The 13,975-nt window shown below is 35.3% G+C and overlaps 1 protein-coding gene across 1 annotated transcript in view; it reads right to left on the minus strand.

The window, feature by feature from the left end:
- The window catches only part of ABCE1 (ATP binding cassette subfamily E member 1), a 32,252-nt gene that overhangs the window by 4,646 nt on the left and 13,631 nt on the right, over nucleotides 1-13,975 (minus strand). Inside the window, exons 9-16 of the mRNA XM_007091771.3 lie at nucleotides 13,189-13,278; nucleotides 7,436-7,557; nucleotides 4,532-4,753; nucleotides 3,488-3,547; nucleotides 3,335-3,393; nucleotides 825-935; nucleotides 598-740; nucleotides 347-469 (exon numbers count right to left, since the gene is read on the minus strand). Coding sequence (XP_007091833.1) covers nucleotides 347-469; nucleotides 598-740; nucleotides 825-935; nucleotides 3,335-3,393; nucleotides 3,488-3,547; nucleotides 4,532-4,753; nucleotides 7,436-7,557; nucleotides 13,189-13,278 — 930 coding nt within the window. The remainder of the gene's footprint in view (nucleotides 1-346; nucleotides 470-597; nucleotides 741-824; nucleotides 936-3,334; nucleotides 3,394-3,487; nucleotides 3,548-4,531; nucleotides 4,754-7,435; nucleotides 7,558-13,188; nucleotides 13,279-13,975) is intronic.

A 13,975-nucleotide genomic window follows, 5' to 3' on the forward strand; every position in this document is an offset into this window, starting at 1 on the left:
CTATAGTTTTCAGGGAATTACTTGCAAAATCAAAATCCTAGTATGTTTTGAAAATCCAAATAATGAAGCAGACAAAAGTTAACTTTCAAGAAAAGCTGAGCAGCCCAGAGCTCTGCATGCTTATTCCCTAGGGTCAGGGGTTCTAAACTATATAGTCTGAGCACTTCCATCCAGTATTCAATATGAATAATCCTGGGAGTCACAGAATCATTCTTAGAATTTCTGGCTACTTCTTTAAAAATTAAAATGGTATGATTAATGTTTATAAGCTTCTTGGAAAATTCTGAATAATACTTTTCTAACAGAACTTATAACTAGGCTTGAATATTTCAGAAAACAGTTGTACCTGTTTGCGACTGTGTTCTTAGATGGAATACCATCAAAGACGATGACTCGATCTGCTAGATAGGTGGCCATAATGAAGTCGTGTTCCACAACAAAGGCTGTCTTCTTAGCATGGAGTATGAAACTAAAATACATGATTTTGAACATGTTTCCAGTTTTACATGATCAAATATTCAAATGTGTATTAAGTAAGCACCGTTGTATGCCAGTGCACATTAACTAAAAGTAATACTCTTAGTGGCAGGACATTACCGTTTGACAACTCGAGCTGCCATCAATCTTTGCTCAGAATCCAAATATGCAGATGGTTCATCAATTAAATAGACATCAGCCGGTTTGCCCAAACAAAGAGCTAAAGCTACTCGCTGCAGTTCACCACCAGATAACGTCTGCACCTATTTGGAGAAAAAAAGTTTAGCAAACCACGCAGAGACACCCAAAGCTTAAAATAATAACATAACAAAAATCAAAATACACACTTCTTGATCGATGATGTTTTCAATTTGCAGAGGCTTCATCACATCAGTCACAAACTGTGGATGAGTGTACGCATCTCTTATTTTTTCATGTAGTAACTGTCGAACACTTCCCTGTTTTTAGTGAAAAAAGTATTGGAATTTTCAGTACAGAACTCCTCTATGTATCTTCACCAAGTTAAGCTCCAGAGCAAAAGTATATCAATTTACTACCCACAGATATGATAGTATTATGCTTCTCCATCGTCTATGGCGTGTCCTAAAATTATTAGAAACCCATCATGTCCAACAAGTAAAAACAATCTTAAAATCTAAGAGTAGTAAACAATGACTGTTTCAAGAAAGAAATCATTTGATAGGGCGTGTGGGTGTCCCAGTCAGGTAAACGTCTGACTCTTGGTTTTCGGCTCAGGTTATGATCTCACGGTTCGAGGGTTTCAGCCCTGTGGTCAGGCTCCGTGCTGTTAAGCAGGCTGTTAGCACAGAGCCTGCTTGGGATTCTCTGTCTCCCTCTTTGCCCCTCCCCTGCTTGCTCTTGATCTTTAAATAAATAAATAGTAAAAAAAAAAAAAAAAGAAAAAGTTTAGAAAGTTTAAGAAACCATTTGAGAATAGGAATAATGCTCAAGGTCAGTGTTGGTATCAAGTACCCTTAGGCAATCAGCAAGATAAGACAAAATGCATAATACAATAGGGATGATTTCTAAAGATGTCATGGGCTTGTTATTTAAGGAGAGGGCTGAGTCTGAGAACTTAAAAGCTAAGCTTACACAAAGTACCAACGATAAAAACTTTTTTAAGTATTTATTTTTGAGAGCGCGAGTGTGAGCAGGGGAGGGGCAGAGAAAAAGGGAGAGAGAATCCCAAGCAGGCTCTGTATTGTCAGTGTGGAGCCCAACGTGGGGCTCAAACTCACGAACCGTGAGACATGACCTGAGCCAAAATCAAGAGTTGGACTAAGCTACCCAGGTGACCCCAATGATAAAACTTTTAGTGTAAATCTAAGCAATCTCAAATAGGCCTAACAAAGTGAAGGCTGAGGTCCTGAGTGCAAATACCATAGTTAAGAAGTTCACTACAATACTTGCAGAACCAAAGGTTAACTTTGTTTTCAAGGTTCAGATTTTAAAATTTATCAGTATTTTTTTTTATGACCAAATAACATTCAATTTCATGGATATAGCACATTGTGTTTATCCATTTATAACTGACAGACATTGTGGTTGTTTTCCACTTTTTGGCTATTATGAATACATTTGTGTGCAAATTTTTGTGTTGAGATAGGTCTTCATTTCTCCTGGGTATGTATTTAGGAGTGGAAATGTTGGTTTCATATGTAACTATGTTTAATTGTAAGAACAAAAAACAAACAAACAAACAAACAAAAAAATCCTAAGAACTGCCAGGTGTTTTTTTTTTTAAAGTGGCTCTACCATTTTACATTCCCATCAGCAATGTATGGTGTTCCAATTTCTCCACATCTTCACCAAAACTTGTTACTGTCTTTTTAAGTCATCCTAGTGGGTGTGCAATATCTCACTGTAGTTTTGATTTGCATTTCCCTAATGACTAATGGTACTGAGCATCTTTTCAGGTGCTTATTTGGCCATTTGAATATTTTCTTTGAAAAAATGTCTATTCAGGGGTGCCTGGGTGGCTCAGTTGGTTGACTTTTTTTTTTTTTTTTTGAGAGAGAGAGGGACAGGAGGAGAGAGAGAGAGAGAGAGAATCTTAAGCATGTTCCATACTCAGTGCAGAGCTGACATGGGGCTCGATCCCACGACCCTGGGATAATGACTTGAGCTGAAATCAAGAGTTGGATGCTCAACCAACTGAGCCATCTGGGTGCCCCAAGCGTTTAACTCTTTTTTTTTTTTTTTAAATGTTTATTTACTTTTGAGACAGAGGGCGAGTGAGGGAGGGGCAGAGAGAGAGGGAGACACAGGATCTGAAACTGGCTCCAGGCTCTAAGCTGGAAGCACAGAACCTGATGCAGGGCTCGAACCCACGAAGCGTGAGATCATGACCTGAGCTGAAGTCGGACACTCATCCGACTGAGCCACCCAGGCGCCCCACCAAGCATCTGACTCTTGATCTCAGCTCAAGGATTGATCTCAGCTCAGGGATTGATCTCAGGATTGACTGCACTGGCTTCATGCTGGGCATGGAGCCTACTTTAAAAAAAAAAAAAAAAAAAAAAGTCTATTCAAATCCTTTGTTTTTAAACTGAGTTGTAACAGTTCTTTATGTATATTCTGGATATGAGTCTGGATATGAGTATTATTAGATAAATGATTTGCAAATGTATTTGCCCATCTTGTAGGTGGCCTTTTATTTTCTTGCTAGTGTTATGTGGAAATGAATCAATGACTTATGTCTTAATTCTTTCTTTAGCCGCTTTCGGTAAAACACAGAAATTTGGAGAAGAATTTTGATACAGTGAAAGATTAAAGCTATAGGTGTGTGTGTGCATAAACTTTCCTTTAATAACCAAATAACAGAATAATAACTCACAGTTGATTTGGGACTGATTTTCTGTGGCTTATAACTGACATTGAGAACTGGTACTTCTCCTGCAAAATAATGCAAATAAAGACACTGAAAATTACCCATATCTTCAAAGTTTCCTATGTGAGAAAGAGTAAAAACACAACAATGCAACAGTACCTCCTTCATCAGGCTTAAGTCTTCCAGCAAGCATTCTGATAAATGTGGTTTTACCAGTACCTGCCAACACAATATATACAACAGACAGACTTGTAAGATGCTTCATGTTTACTTAAAGTAAAAGATTATGTACACTACTGGATTTTAATTGAGAAATTAGTTTTAAAGGTATAAACTGACACTACTCAATTCTGAAGCCTAAACAAAAATACTTGAAACTTTCATGATATGCTTCTGAAGTATCATTCGAAACTAATTAGAGGAATATAGACTAATAAAACTTATTAGCAACCATTACAAGTTTTGGGCTACTTTTTAAAAGACTTTTTTAGCTTAAATACCAATACAACTTATTGTTAAGGAATGTAATATTGTTATGATTGATACCATGATGTGAAAGTCCATTTGCATAAAACGCAACCCGGTTCAAAATTCTTCCATTACCTAAAGACTGAAATACATGGCAAAATCGTCGTAGAAAACTTCTCTTCTATAGACTTATAAGCTCTAAGTATACAATTCAAATCTTTTTTTTTCAATCTTGAAAGCATTACCAGACATTTGGTACTCGAATTCAACTCATAGCCCTATTTATGACAGTAATCTAAAATTGAAAATTCAGGTAATAACAACTATTTACAAAGGTAGACTAGCCTGAATTTAAAATAATAAAAGCTCAAATGGAGGAATTCAAGAAAAAATCTTAAACTAGATTCCTTCTGAATTACATTATTTTATCCTTTCCTTCCTCATCTGTTTCTAAGATGAATAAATCCCCTAATAATTTATACACAGAAAAACTAGCTTGGAAAAGTATCTTATTTTCACTAAAAGTTATGGAACAAAATATATGAACTATAAACTTGATTGGATGGCAATGACATTAAATCATACAATGTTATAAAATGTGAACTACACTGAGAAATGTATGGATTCAGTCTAGCTCCCACTTACAACTGAGTCAAAATTTTTCATGGAGTAGCTGAAACGAAGTAACTGGATAAACAACAGACTTCCAAATATCACAAAATAAGGAAAACTTACCATTCTCCCCCAGCATCACCATGATTTCAGAATCTGTAAACTCTCCAGCTACAATTGCTAGCTCAAACTCTCCCATTTTCTTCTTCATTCCAGGATATTTATACATACACATCTTTTTAACTTCTTCTTCATTTGCTGTCTCAGCCACTTTAAAAACAAGTGATGCATCTCTGAATCTCAAGTTTTCTGTTGGAACGTAGCCATCCAAAAAAATGTTTATGCCTGTTGGAAAGTCATTGACAAAAGATTAGTGAAGGTCATTTAAAGACTAATCTTTTCCACAGCAAGAAATTATCATATAAAACCCAAAATCCTAGGCTCTCCTGGGAGCAATCGAAGCACAGATTTCAAATATCTGTGAATGTGTGGTAACATGCAGTGACAAAAGGGTGTCTTATGTATTTGATACAAGTTTAAAAAACTTAAGCATATATATACAAAGAATATCTTTTCACTAATGATGTGATTTTTATATAAGATTTTCTTCCCCATCAGGTTTTGTGCAAAAGAATATGGTGCCGTTTCTGTTTTTTTTTAAATCAAAACTTGTGATCTTTCTCAAAAAATGACAAGTAAAAAATGGGAGTATTTTCATAGACTGACATAAAATAATACAGTCTGGAGAATAATTTTTTAAATAAACAAGTTATGAATATGCATTTTCACATGAGATCTAGATACCATAAGCTGAAGTTCTAAAATATTGCATATTTTCAGATTAATTTTCCAGGTTTGCAACACATTTATAATAATGAACTTCATTTAACATTTTTTTGGCTTCACTGTACAAAAATATACACCATTATCTAAACATTTTTTAGTGACTGAAAGAAAACTAACATATTGTGCACGAGAATCCCTCCATATTAAAACTGTGATGATGTGCAATGGCAGACACAGAAATGAAAAAGTGGATTACATGGGAAAAATGCAAAGATCTATTTTCAGTGATTCCTATATTTAAGATAAGAGAAAGATAGTAGCTCAAGTCTGGAAGGTCTCGAAAGAAAGCTTGAGGATGTTATTCATCTCATCTGGAACTCAGAGCCCTTATCTGGGAGACTACAGCCTCTGCCTAGAACACAGGTGTTCAATATTTGCTGAAAGTAAATTCATCCTGCCAAAACTAGTATTTTTTGATCTTAAAACTATTTAAAAATTATAAATGTGAGGTTAAAAAAATTAAAACCAAAAGTTAGAAAGGAACTTAGACTTGACGGAAACCTTAGTAGCCACTGATTCCAAATGCCTAATTTATCAGGTAAGGAAATGAAGACTCAGAAAATTGTGTGCAAAGAGACATTAAAAAACCAGCCTTTCCATTTCTACTGTAAAACTTGTCAATCTAAAACTGAGTCTAAGCTATAACTGTCTTTAGAGCTCAAAGAGAGCTTTTACATTATGTATGACATTAAATATTTCAGTATATTAAAAGAAAGCAGAAAGAAGGAAAGTTTATTAGAATTGTTTTAACAAACAAGGCACATTAAAAGCTTCAGCAGGAACCATTTCTTAAATGGAATAGCTTTTGGGGCACCTGGGTGGCTCAGTCAGTTAAGCATCCGACTCTTGGTTTTGGCTCAGGTCATGATCTCATGGTTTGTGAGATCGAGCCCGGCATCTGGCTCTGTACTGACAGTGTGGAGCCTGCTTGGGATTCTGTCTCTCCCTCTCTCTCTGCCCCTCCCTGGCTCGCTCTCTCTGAAAACAAAACAAACAACTTAAAAAAAAAAAAGGCATAGCTTTTAGACAAGGCATTTATAACTACAATTGTGAAGAGTGAATGCCAGGAACCTACCTCATTATCAATGCAATTCTGGACCTATTACAAGGTATAGAATAGATAATAAATACTTGCTAATTGAGGAGAATAAAAAATTAATAACTTTCTGATATCATCTCTTAAGACTATTGGAAAGAAAATTAAGCAATCTCACAAATTTTTTCCTGAACATATGCATCTGTTTATCTCAAAGGTACAAGCAGATAAGTACTTACGTATCTCAAAAATTATTTTTGAAGAGATTGTTTTAAAAAGGAGCCTGCCTAACCTAGGCATCTACATACAAGACTACATGAATAATTATTCTTATGAAATAGGAATTTTTTCAAACTATGAACTAGGTAGTCTTTTTGTCAGTTGAAGGCACAGCTGAAAAGATGAAATATAAAGAAAAGAGGAGAAAGAAATCAGTGGTAGGAAATGGCAAAGAAATTAAAAAGAAAAAGGCATACTAGGTGGAGAATGCACTGATATTTGTTTCAGGAGCCACTTAGTGGTAGGTTAGTTTTTAGTTTTGCCTAACTTGCTTAGGTGGAGAAGAGACACGGAAAAGAGACACCAGAGAGTCCCTCTTTCCTGACAGTAGAAGGAATAAATGAAAATAGGCTTACTAAGCTATTTTATTAGGCTTTTAGTTACTCATTAAACTATATGACACTATCTTGTTTTAATTTAATACACTTACTATCTTATTAGACTTCTAGACAGTCTTAAGTTCTACAAACTTAAGACACAGATCACAGAAAAATTTGAAAAATGGGAACAAGATGAGCACTAATTAAGAGTTTCACTACTGGTTTTGGCCTTTCAAAGATAAAGCTGAAGATGATAAATACTAGAAGTTGTAGAAGCCAAAATATAATAAAAACTTTTAAGATAGCAAACAGTGAAACTGATACAGCATTTCTACCCATTGCAATAGAAAATTCTCCAAAAAGGAAGTTTTGAATAACAAACAATGTATATAACCTTATATATACATTGTTGAGTGATTAACTTCCATTAAGACTGGAGTTTTGGATAAATGTTAGAGCAACATGTAACTGCTGAATATCAACAATACATTTTCTAAGCATTAGAGTGAAATAATACAGCATTGTGGAAATAGTTTTTCAAGTTACCTTCTCTTACACTAAAAGGCATAGTGACAACACCGTAAGCACTTGGTACGCCATATAAACAGCAGATGAAGTCAGAGAGATAGTCTAATACACTTAGATCATGCTCCACCACAATGATATATCTGCAAGTCAATACAGATTTTTATTTTTAAATGTAACATAACATATAAAATAAAATTATATTTAATTACAATTTAAACTCTTACACAGAACAGTATAAATTCCAGGAAAACAGATATGTTAAAAAATTTAAATGTAAAGACCATACTAAACCAAAGCCGTAAGACATTAAATAAGACTCTATCAGTCTTCCTATTTCAAATTGTTTTCCTAAACTAAAAAAAAAGTATGAAACAGTCTATGGAGACATGAAATAAGTGTGTTTTGCCAAAAAACCCCCACATTTTTAAATAAACTTTACAAAGACACAATTACAATAGATTTAAATCTGATGTAGCTTAAACTGTTTATTATGCTGTTCATCTTGCACGTTAATAAGCCCTTACAGTTGTCCTGTCCCATCTGTTAGCTGTGGTAGGGGAATACAGAGAATATGACAGAATGCTTAACCTGAGAACTTCCAAGTTAGCTGGGGAAAACAAGGAATAGACATGAAACATTACCACAAAAACCCGAAAAAACAAAAAAAAACTACACAGCCACGCATTTTCTCTAGATATAAAGTCCAGTGAAGGCCAAGGAAATAGGTTAGTGTGTACTGGAGCACTCTGTAAGTGGGACAGTATCTGACATGACTTTTGAAGTGGTAAGAAAAAAGTATTGCTAGCATACAAACTATCAGGCAAAGAATGGTCATGACACTTTTATGCAGCACTTTATTCCTATTCAAGTTAGTTCAAAATGTTAAAAAAGCAATGTCCTACAGACACTTCAAATTCCAACTTATGTTTCCTGTACAAATAAAAATTCTCCATATTTATATTAATGCAATCATCATTCTCATAAGATAGGACTAACCTTATTCCTAATATACTGTTTAAATTGTCAAGTCTGTCAACTCTTTCTCAACAATGTCTTGTGCATTTATTTCATCCTTTTCTTTTTTCTAAATTCTAGTTCAGGCTCTCACATTTCTTTCAACATTTCTATAAACTTTTAACAAACCTCACTCTTTTCAGGTTCCCAGATATGGCTCTCAGTTGCAAATAAAACAAATTAATGTTCTAAGACTTTGTTTCAAAACTCTCCAAAACTTCAGCTATTATTTTTCCCCATGTACATATAAGGCACACTGAAAAATGGATCTTTCATTGTTTCCTGAATCCACTTTTCCACTTCTGTGTGTCTAAGAGTTATTCCTTCTCCTGAATGTTCTCCTGTCTAAATCCTCACCTGCTGAAATCTTACTCAATCCTTTAAGGTCCATCACAAATCCTACCTTCTGTAGGGTCCCCTTGATATTATGCAAATGAGCTTTCTTTCCCCAACTCTTGACCCCCTGTAACTCTGAACGGATATTTGGATTTTTATTTTTTATTATTTTTATTTATTTCTTATTTAGGACCTCGACAACTTGTCCCTAAATTGTGTGAAGTCAGACTATATAATACATTTTCGCACCTCTATGATTTTTAGTCTTGTGCTATGTACCAAAGAGATGTTTAATAAAGTTGTTGGGTAATGAAGAATTTTGGACTTATGCTAATTGGCAATGGGGCAAAATGGTTAGGTTCTTAAATAACATTGTCCAGTAAAACTTTCTATGGTTATGAAAATATTCTCTATGTACAGCATGTGGAATGTGGGTAGACTGATTGAAGGAATGAATTTTTAATTTCAATTAAAACAGTAACATGGCTAGAATGTATAGCACAGTTCTAGAATAAGAGAACGGTAAGAAAAAACATCATTTCGGAAAGATTAATCTGTCAAGAAGAAAGAACCACTGGCTTTTTTTTAGGAAACTCCCATAGCAATCTAGGTATCAGAGAGTAAAAGGAATGAAAAAGAAAATGGGGGCATGTTTAATTATGAAAAGAAAATATTAAGAGCAAATGTTTACTACCACATTGGTAGTAAGAAGCATCAGTAAAAATGGCAAATCACCCAAGTGAGCCAGTACTCATCCTGCCTTGGTGTTTTTTTGGCAATGTTCCATTATCTGGACTGTCTACTTCTTACCATTAAAACCTTCTAGACACCATGTAAGGCAGCATAGTATTACCTAGTGGCTTTAAAAAAATTTTTTTTTTAAGTTTATTTAGAGAGAGAGAGAGCACAGAGCCCGTTGTGGGGCTTGAACCCACGAAACCGAAACCTGAGAGATCTGAGCTGAAACCAAGAGTCAGATGCTTAACCGACTGAGCCACACAGGCGCCCATCTAGCGGCTTTTAATTTGCTTTGAAAAGAAGGAAAAAAACCATGTCATACATTCTGCTATTCCTACTTTTAAATGGAGCTTATGAAGAAGTCCAAAATGTAAGAAAGAATTAAGTGAGCCAGCCACTCTATTTCCTAACGGTTTGGAAAGAAACAAATCTGTAGCATAATGAGAAATTTATGCTGTGAAACTCCTACAATTAATTTTGGATTACAGTTGGGTTTTTTTTGTTTTTGTTTTTTTTTACACTTGGTTTTTAATTTAACTGAAGATGTTCTTAGAGGACAAATTCTAAAAAAATCTCATGCATTTAGCGTCCTTTCTCCAATCCATCCTCTATTTCTTGGTTTTGTTTTTTTTAAGGATAGGATAAGAAATCCTTTTATAGCATTACAGACTGAACACTGCCTTGACACATCACAGAATTTCAGAATCCAAAGAATGTGAAAATGTCTAAATAATTTTCTTTACTTTGTCAATCTAATTTGTTTTGACATGTTATCCACATTACAATTACAGTTACTGCCCTCTCAAAATAGAAGACTGTAATGATTTGCCTGAACATTTGTATATTAATGTCATCTGGTTGTAAATTACGTATCTTTTTAGTTCTCCTTTTTATTATGGTTAGGACATTATTTGATATTTTAAAAAATTATGTGTGAAAGTAGGTATGAGCTATGACTTTCATAATAAATAAATATAAAAATATTTCATAAAAGGGCTAAGGTTGAAAACTACTGACTTGATTACTTGTATGTTCTTTTCTTTACCAGACTGATAAATCCTTGAATACCGGGACTGTATCTTATATTCTTATATTCCTCAAAGAGCCTATCATAATACCCAGGCCTATGTATGATGTGAAAATTATAGCTACTATTTGGCTCAATTTAGATTATTTCTTTATCACTGATTCTAAGTTTCACTTCAAAGTATGTATATGGATCATTTGCTCCTTGAATCTAGAGAGTCAAATTTTTCAATTCTGAAAAATTCTCAGACACGATCTTTTTCATGGCTTCATTTTTCAAACTCCTATTCAGATATATGTAAACAGTCCTTTTCATTCCATTCCCTAACCCTCCTTTCTGAACTCAATCTGAGTTCAATCTCATTCTCTGTTGTATTCTGGTAATTTGCACAGATCAACCTTTTAGGTTTCTAACACTCTTTTCTGTTATCTCTAACCTGTCTAATATATGCAGTGAGGTTTTTTTTTTTTTTGATTTTTTTAAATGTTTACTCATTTTTGAGAGAAAGCACATGAGTGGGGGTAGAGACAGAGAGCAGGAGAGGCAGAGAGAGAGGGGTCAGAGAGGATCCAAAGTGGGCTCTGCACTGACAGCAGTGAGCCTGATGCAGGGCTCAAACTCACAAACCACAAGATCGTGACCTCAGTTGAAGTCCAATGCTCATATGACTGAGCCACCCAGGCGCCCCAGTGAGTTTTTGTTTTTTTTTTAAAGATTTTATTTTTGGGGCACCTGGGTGGCTCAGTGAGTTGAGCGTCTGACTTTGGCTCAGTTTACAATCTCACCATTTGTGGGTTTGAGCCCCGCATTGGGCTCTGCTGACAGCTCAGAGCCTGGAGCTTGCCTTGGAATCTCTCTTTCTCTCAAAAATAAATAAACATTAAAACCTTTTTTTAAAGATTTTATTTTTAAGTAATCTCTACACCCAACATGGGGCTGGAACTTACAACCCTGAGATACAGTTGCATGCTCCACCGACTGAGCCAGCCAGGTGCCTCTGTCCATTGAGTTTTTTATGTCACAGCTATACTTTCAATTTCTAAATCTGGGTTTTTTGAACATTTACCTATTGCCTTTTTCTGGTACCAGATTCTTAGGGTTTTGTATCCTTTTTTATGTTTGTATTTTATTATTTTTTTTAAAGTTTATTTATTTTGAGAGTGTGAGAGACAGCATGCACGTGCAGGAGGAGGGTTAGAGGCAGAGACAGAAGGAGAGAGAATTCTAAGCAGGCTCCGTGCTGTCAGTGCAAAGCCTGACGCGGGGCTCAAACTCACAAACTGTGAGATTATGACTTCAGCAGAGATCAAGATTCAGACACTTAACCGACTGAGCCACTCGGGGGCACCTGTGGGGTGTATTTTAGATACAACTATTTTATAGTTTTGAGAATGTCACCTGACCTCCTTGAAGGTCTAATCCTGTTGTCTGTTGTGTCTACTGCCTCCTTTGCAGATGCTTTCCTCTTAATCATTTATAGCCCTGGATTTTAGCTCATGAGTCTTTACTTGTAGGAATCCTGTGACCAGGGTTGAAGGCATATCCCTGCAAAGTGATTTTATATTTGCTTCTGCTAGGTACCATAGGACAGGACTAAAGATTCTGAGACCCTCTTTTTATGTTACTTTCTCACTGTGAAGAAGATTATCCCGATTATCTAAATTTCAATTCCACATCCATGTGAGCTGCTGGTCCATGCATATATTTGAAGGGGAGCCATCCATACATTTCAAGGAGCGAGATCTACGCTTCCTTGATATCTTCACCTTTTTGCTGAGAAAGCAGTTCTTTTGAGAGTCCTGACATTTTATATGTGATAATCTAATACAACGCTTTGCTTCCTGTTCACAAGTGGTTGTTAAAATCCAAGACCTTACTGCAGATGAGCAACACCCCTCAGGAAAGCCATATTCTAGTCTCTTCTTTGTAATTTATAGTTCTTTCTTTGGTTTTTGATCCCTACGGATTTCTCTTGCATTCTGTAATATCAGCTGGAGATTAAATTAGTCATTAATGAGAGGCACAAAAAATACTACACAGAAAAAATCCCACAGCTTTGCCATGTAGTAAATTTGTAACCTAGAACAAATAACTACCTTATCTGACCTTAATCTTCCTCATCTACAAAATGGGAATACTACCAAAGAGTCTAACACACAAGATTGCTATGAGGCTCAAATGAGAGAATGGATTTAAAAACTGAAAATTACAAAAGTATCGCATAACTACAGGGTGCTGTGATTACTTAACAGGTTATTAAGAAACTATGGAATTCAGTAAGACCCTAAATAACCACAGTTACTGTGGTGATCCTTATAATGCTGTAAATTTTGTGTGTTTGAGTGACATATTCATTTGAGAATCTGGTAAAAGCTAAGAATCTGCCTCCCAGAAATCCGTACACAGATGCCAGAACTTTCAAATCATTCCAAAGTATTCCTACGCTCTCTGGAGACAGGCATTAAATAGCAGGTAGTAAATAAGTCTTGCATAAAGAACATCTGTTCTAGATAGAGGAAGGTAAATACCAGTGGTGGCTCTAAATAACTGATAGAAAACATACATACATATGACATTGATGGCCCCAGTGTTTAATCTTTAGAAATCTGTATAACTCCCCAAACAAAATAAGACAGACACACCAATCTATACTCACCTATCTGGATTTATGAGAGATCGTATAGTGATAGCAGCCTTTAAACGCTGCTTGACATCTAGGTAACTAGAAGGTTCATCAAACATGAAACTATGAGAAAGAAAAGCAAACACAATGATTTGTAAGACAAATAGGATATAATTCTATCTTACATGATATTTTAAAGCTCTGTAATATAGTTTCTGATTTAACAACAACCATACTCTCTTACACCAATGAGGAGTCCACTGCGTAAGAGTAAGAACTTTTGTATTCTGTTCAGAAGTAGAAAGAAAAAAAATTGCAAAAGCAGGGCTGCATTATCAAGCCTGGGGAGAGACTCTCTGATTAAGCTAATGTACAAAGTGTTACTGCCTCATGAAAAAATATTCTGATAAAGTCTGAAGTAATTCAGACAGCTTTGCTCTTGATTAAAGTCCATTGCATTAAAGCAAATGAGTTTTTGAAAAGGAGGGCACCGCACAGAATTATAGAACACTTTGTGGAAAAGGGCTAGCCTGCACTGGATGTCAGAGTAGGAATGTAGAAAAAGGTGGGAGCAATATATCTGGGAAAAGAGAGGCACTAGAAGGTAGGAAGGAAACTCCTTCTTCCCTTTTCTCTCTCACATGACATGCCACCCTGATTTAGGGTAATCTAAAAGACCTGTTTTACTTGAGGTATTTAAAAACCTTGCTGGCCTGGTTGGAGAGCTTAAGTTTAAAAAAATATCCTTTTATGTACAGAGTTTATGTAATATGCAACTGATCATATTAAACAGCACTGTAACCCATAAATTGTGAAGTAC

The sequence above is a fragment of the Panthera tigris genome, chromosome B1 (assembly GCF_018350195.1).
Source record: "Panthera tigris isolate Pti1 chromosome B1, P.tigris_Pti1_mat1.1, whole genome shotgun sequence".
Lineage (NCBI taxonomy): Eukaryota > Metazoa > Chordata > Mammalia > Carnivora > Felidae > Panthera > Panthera tigris.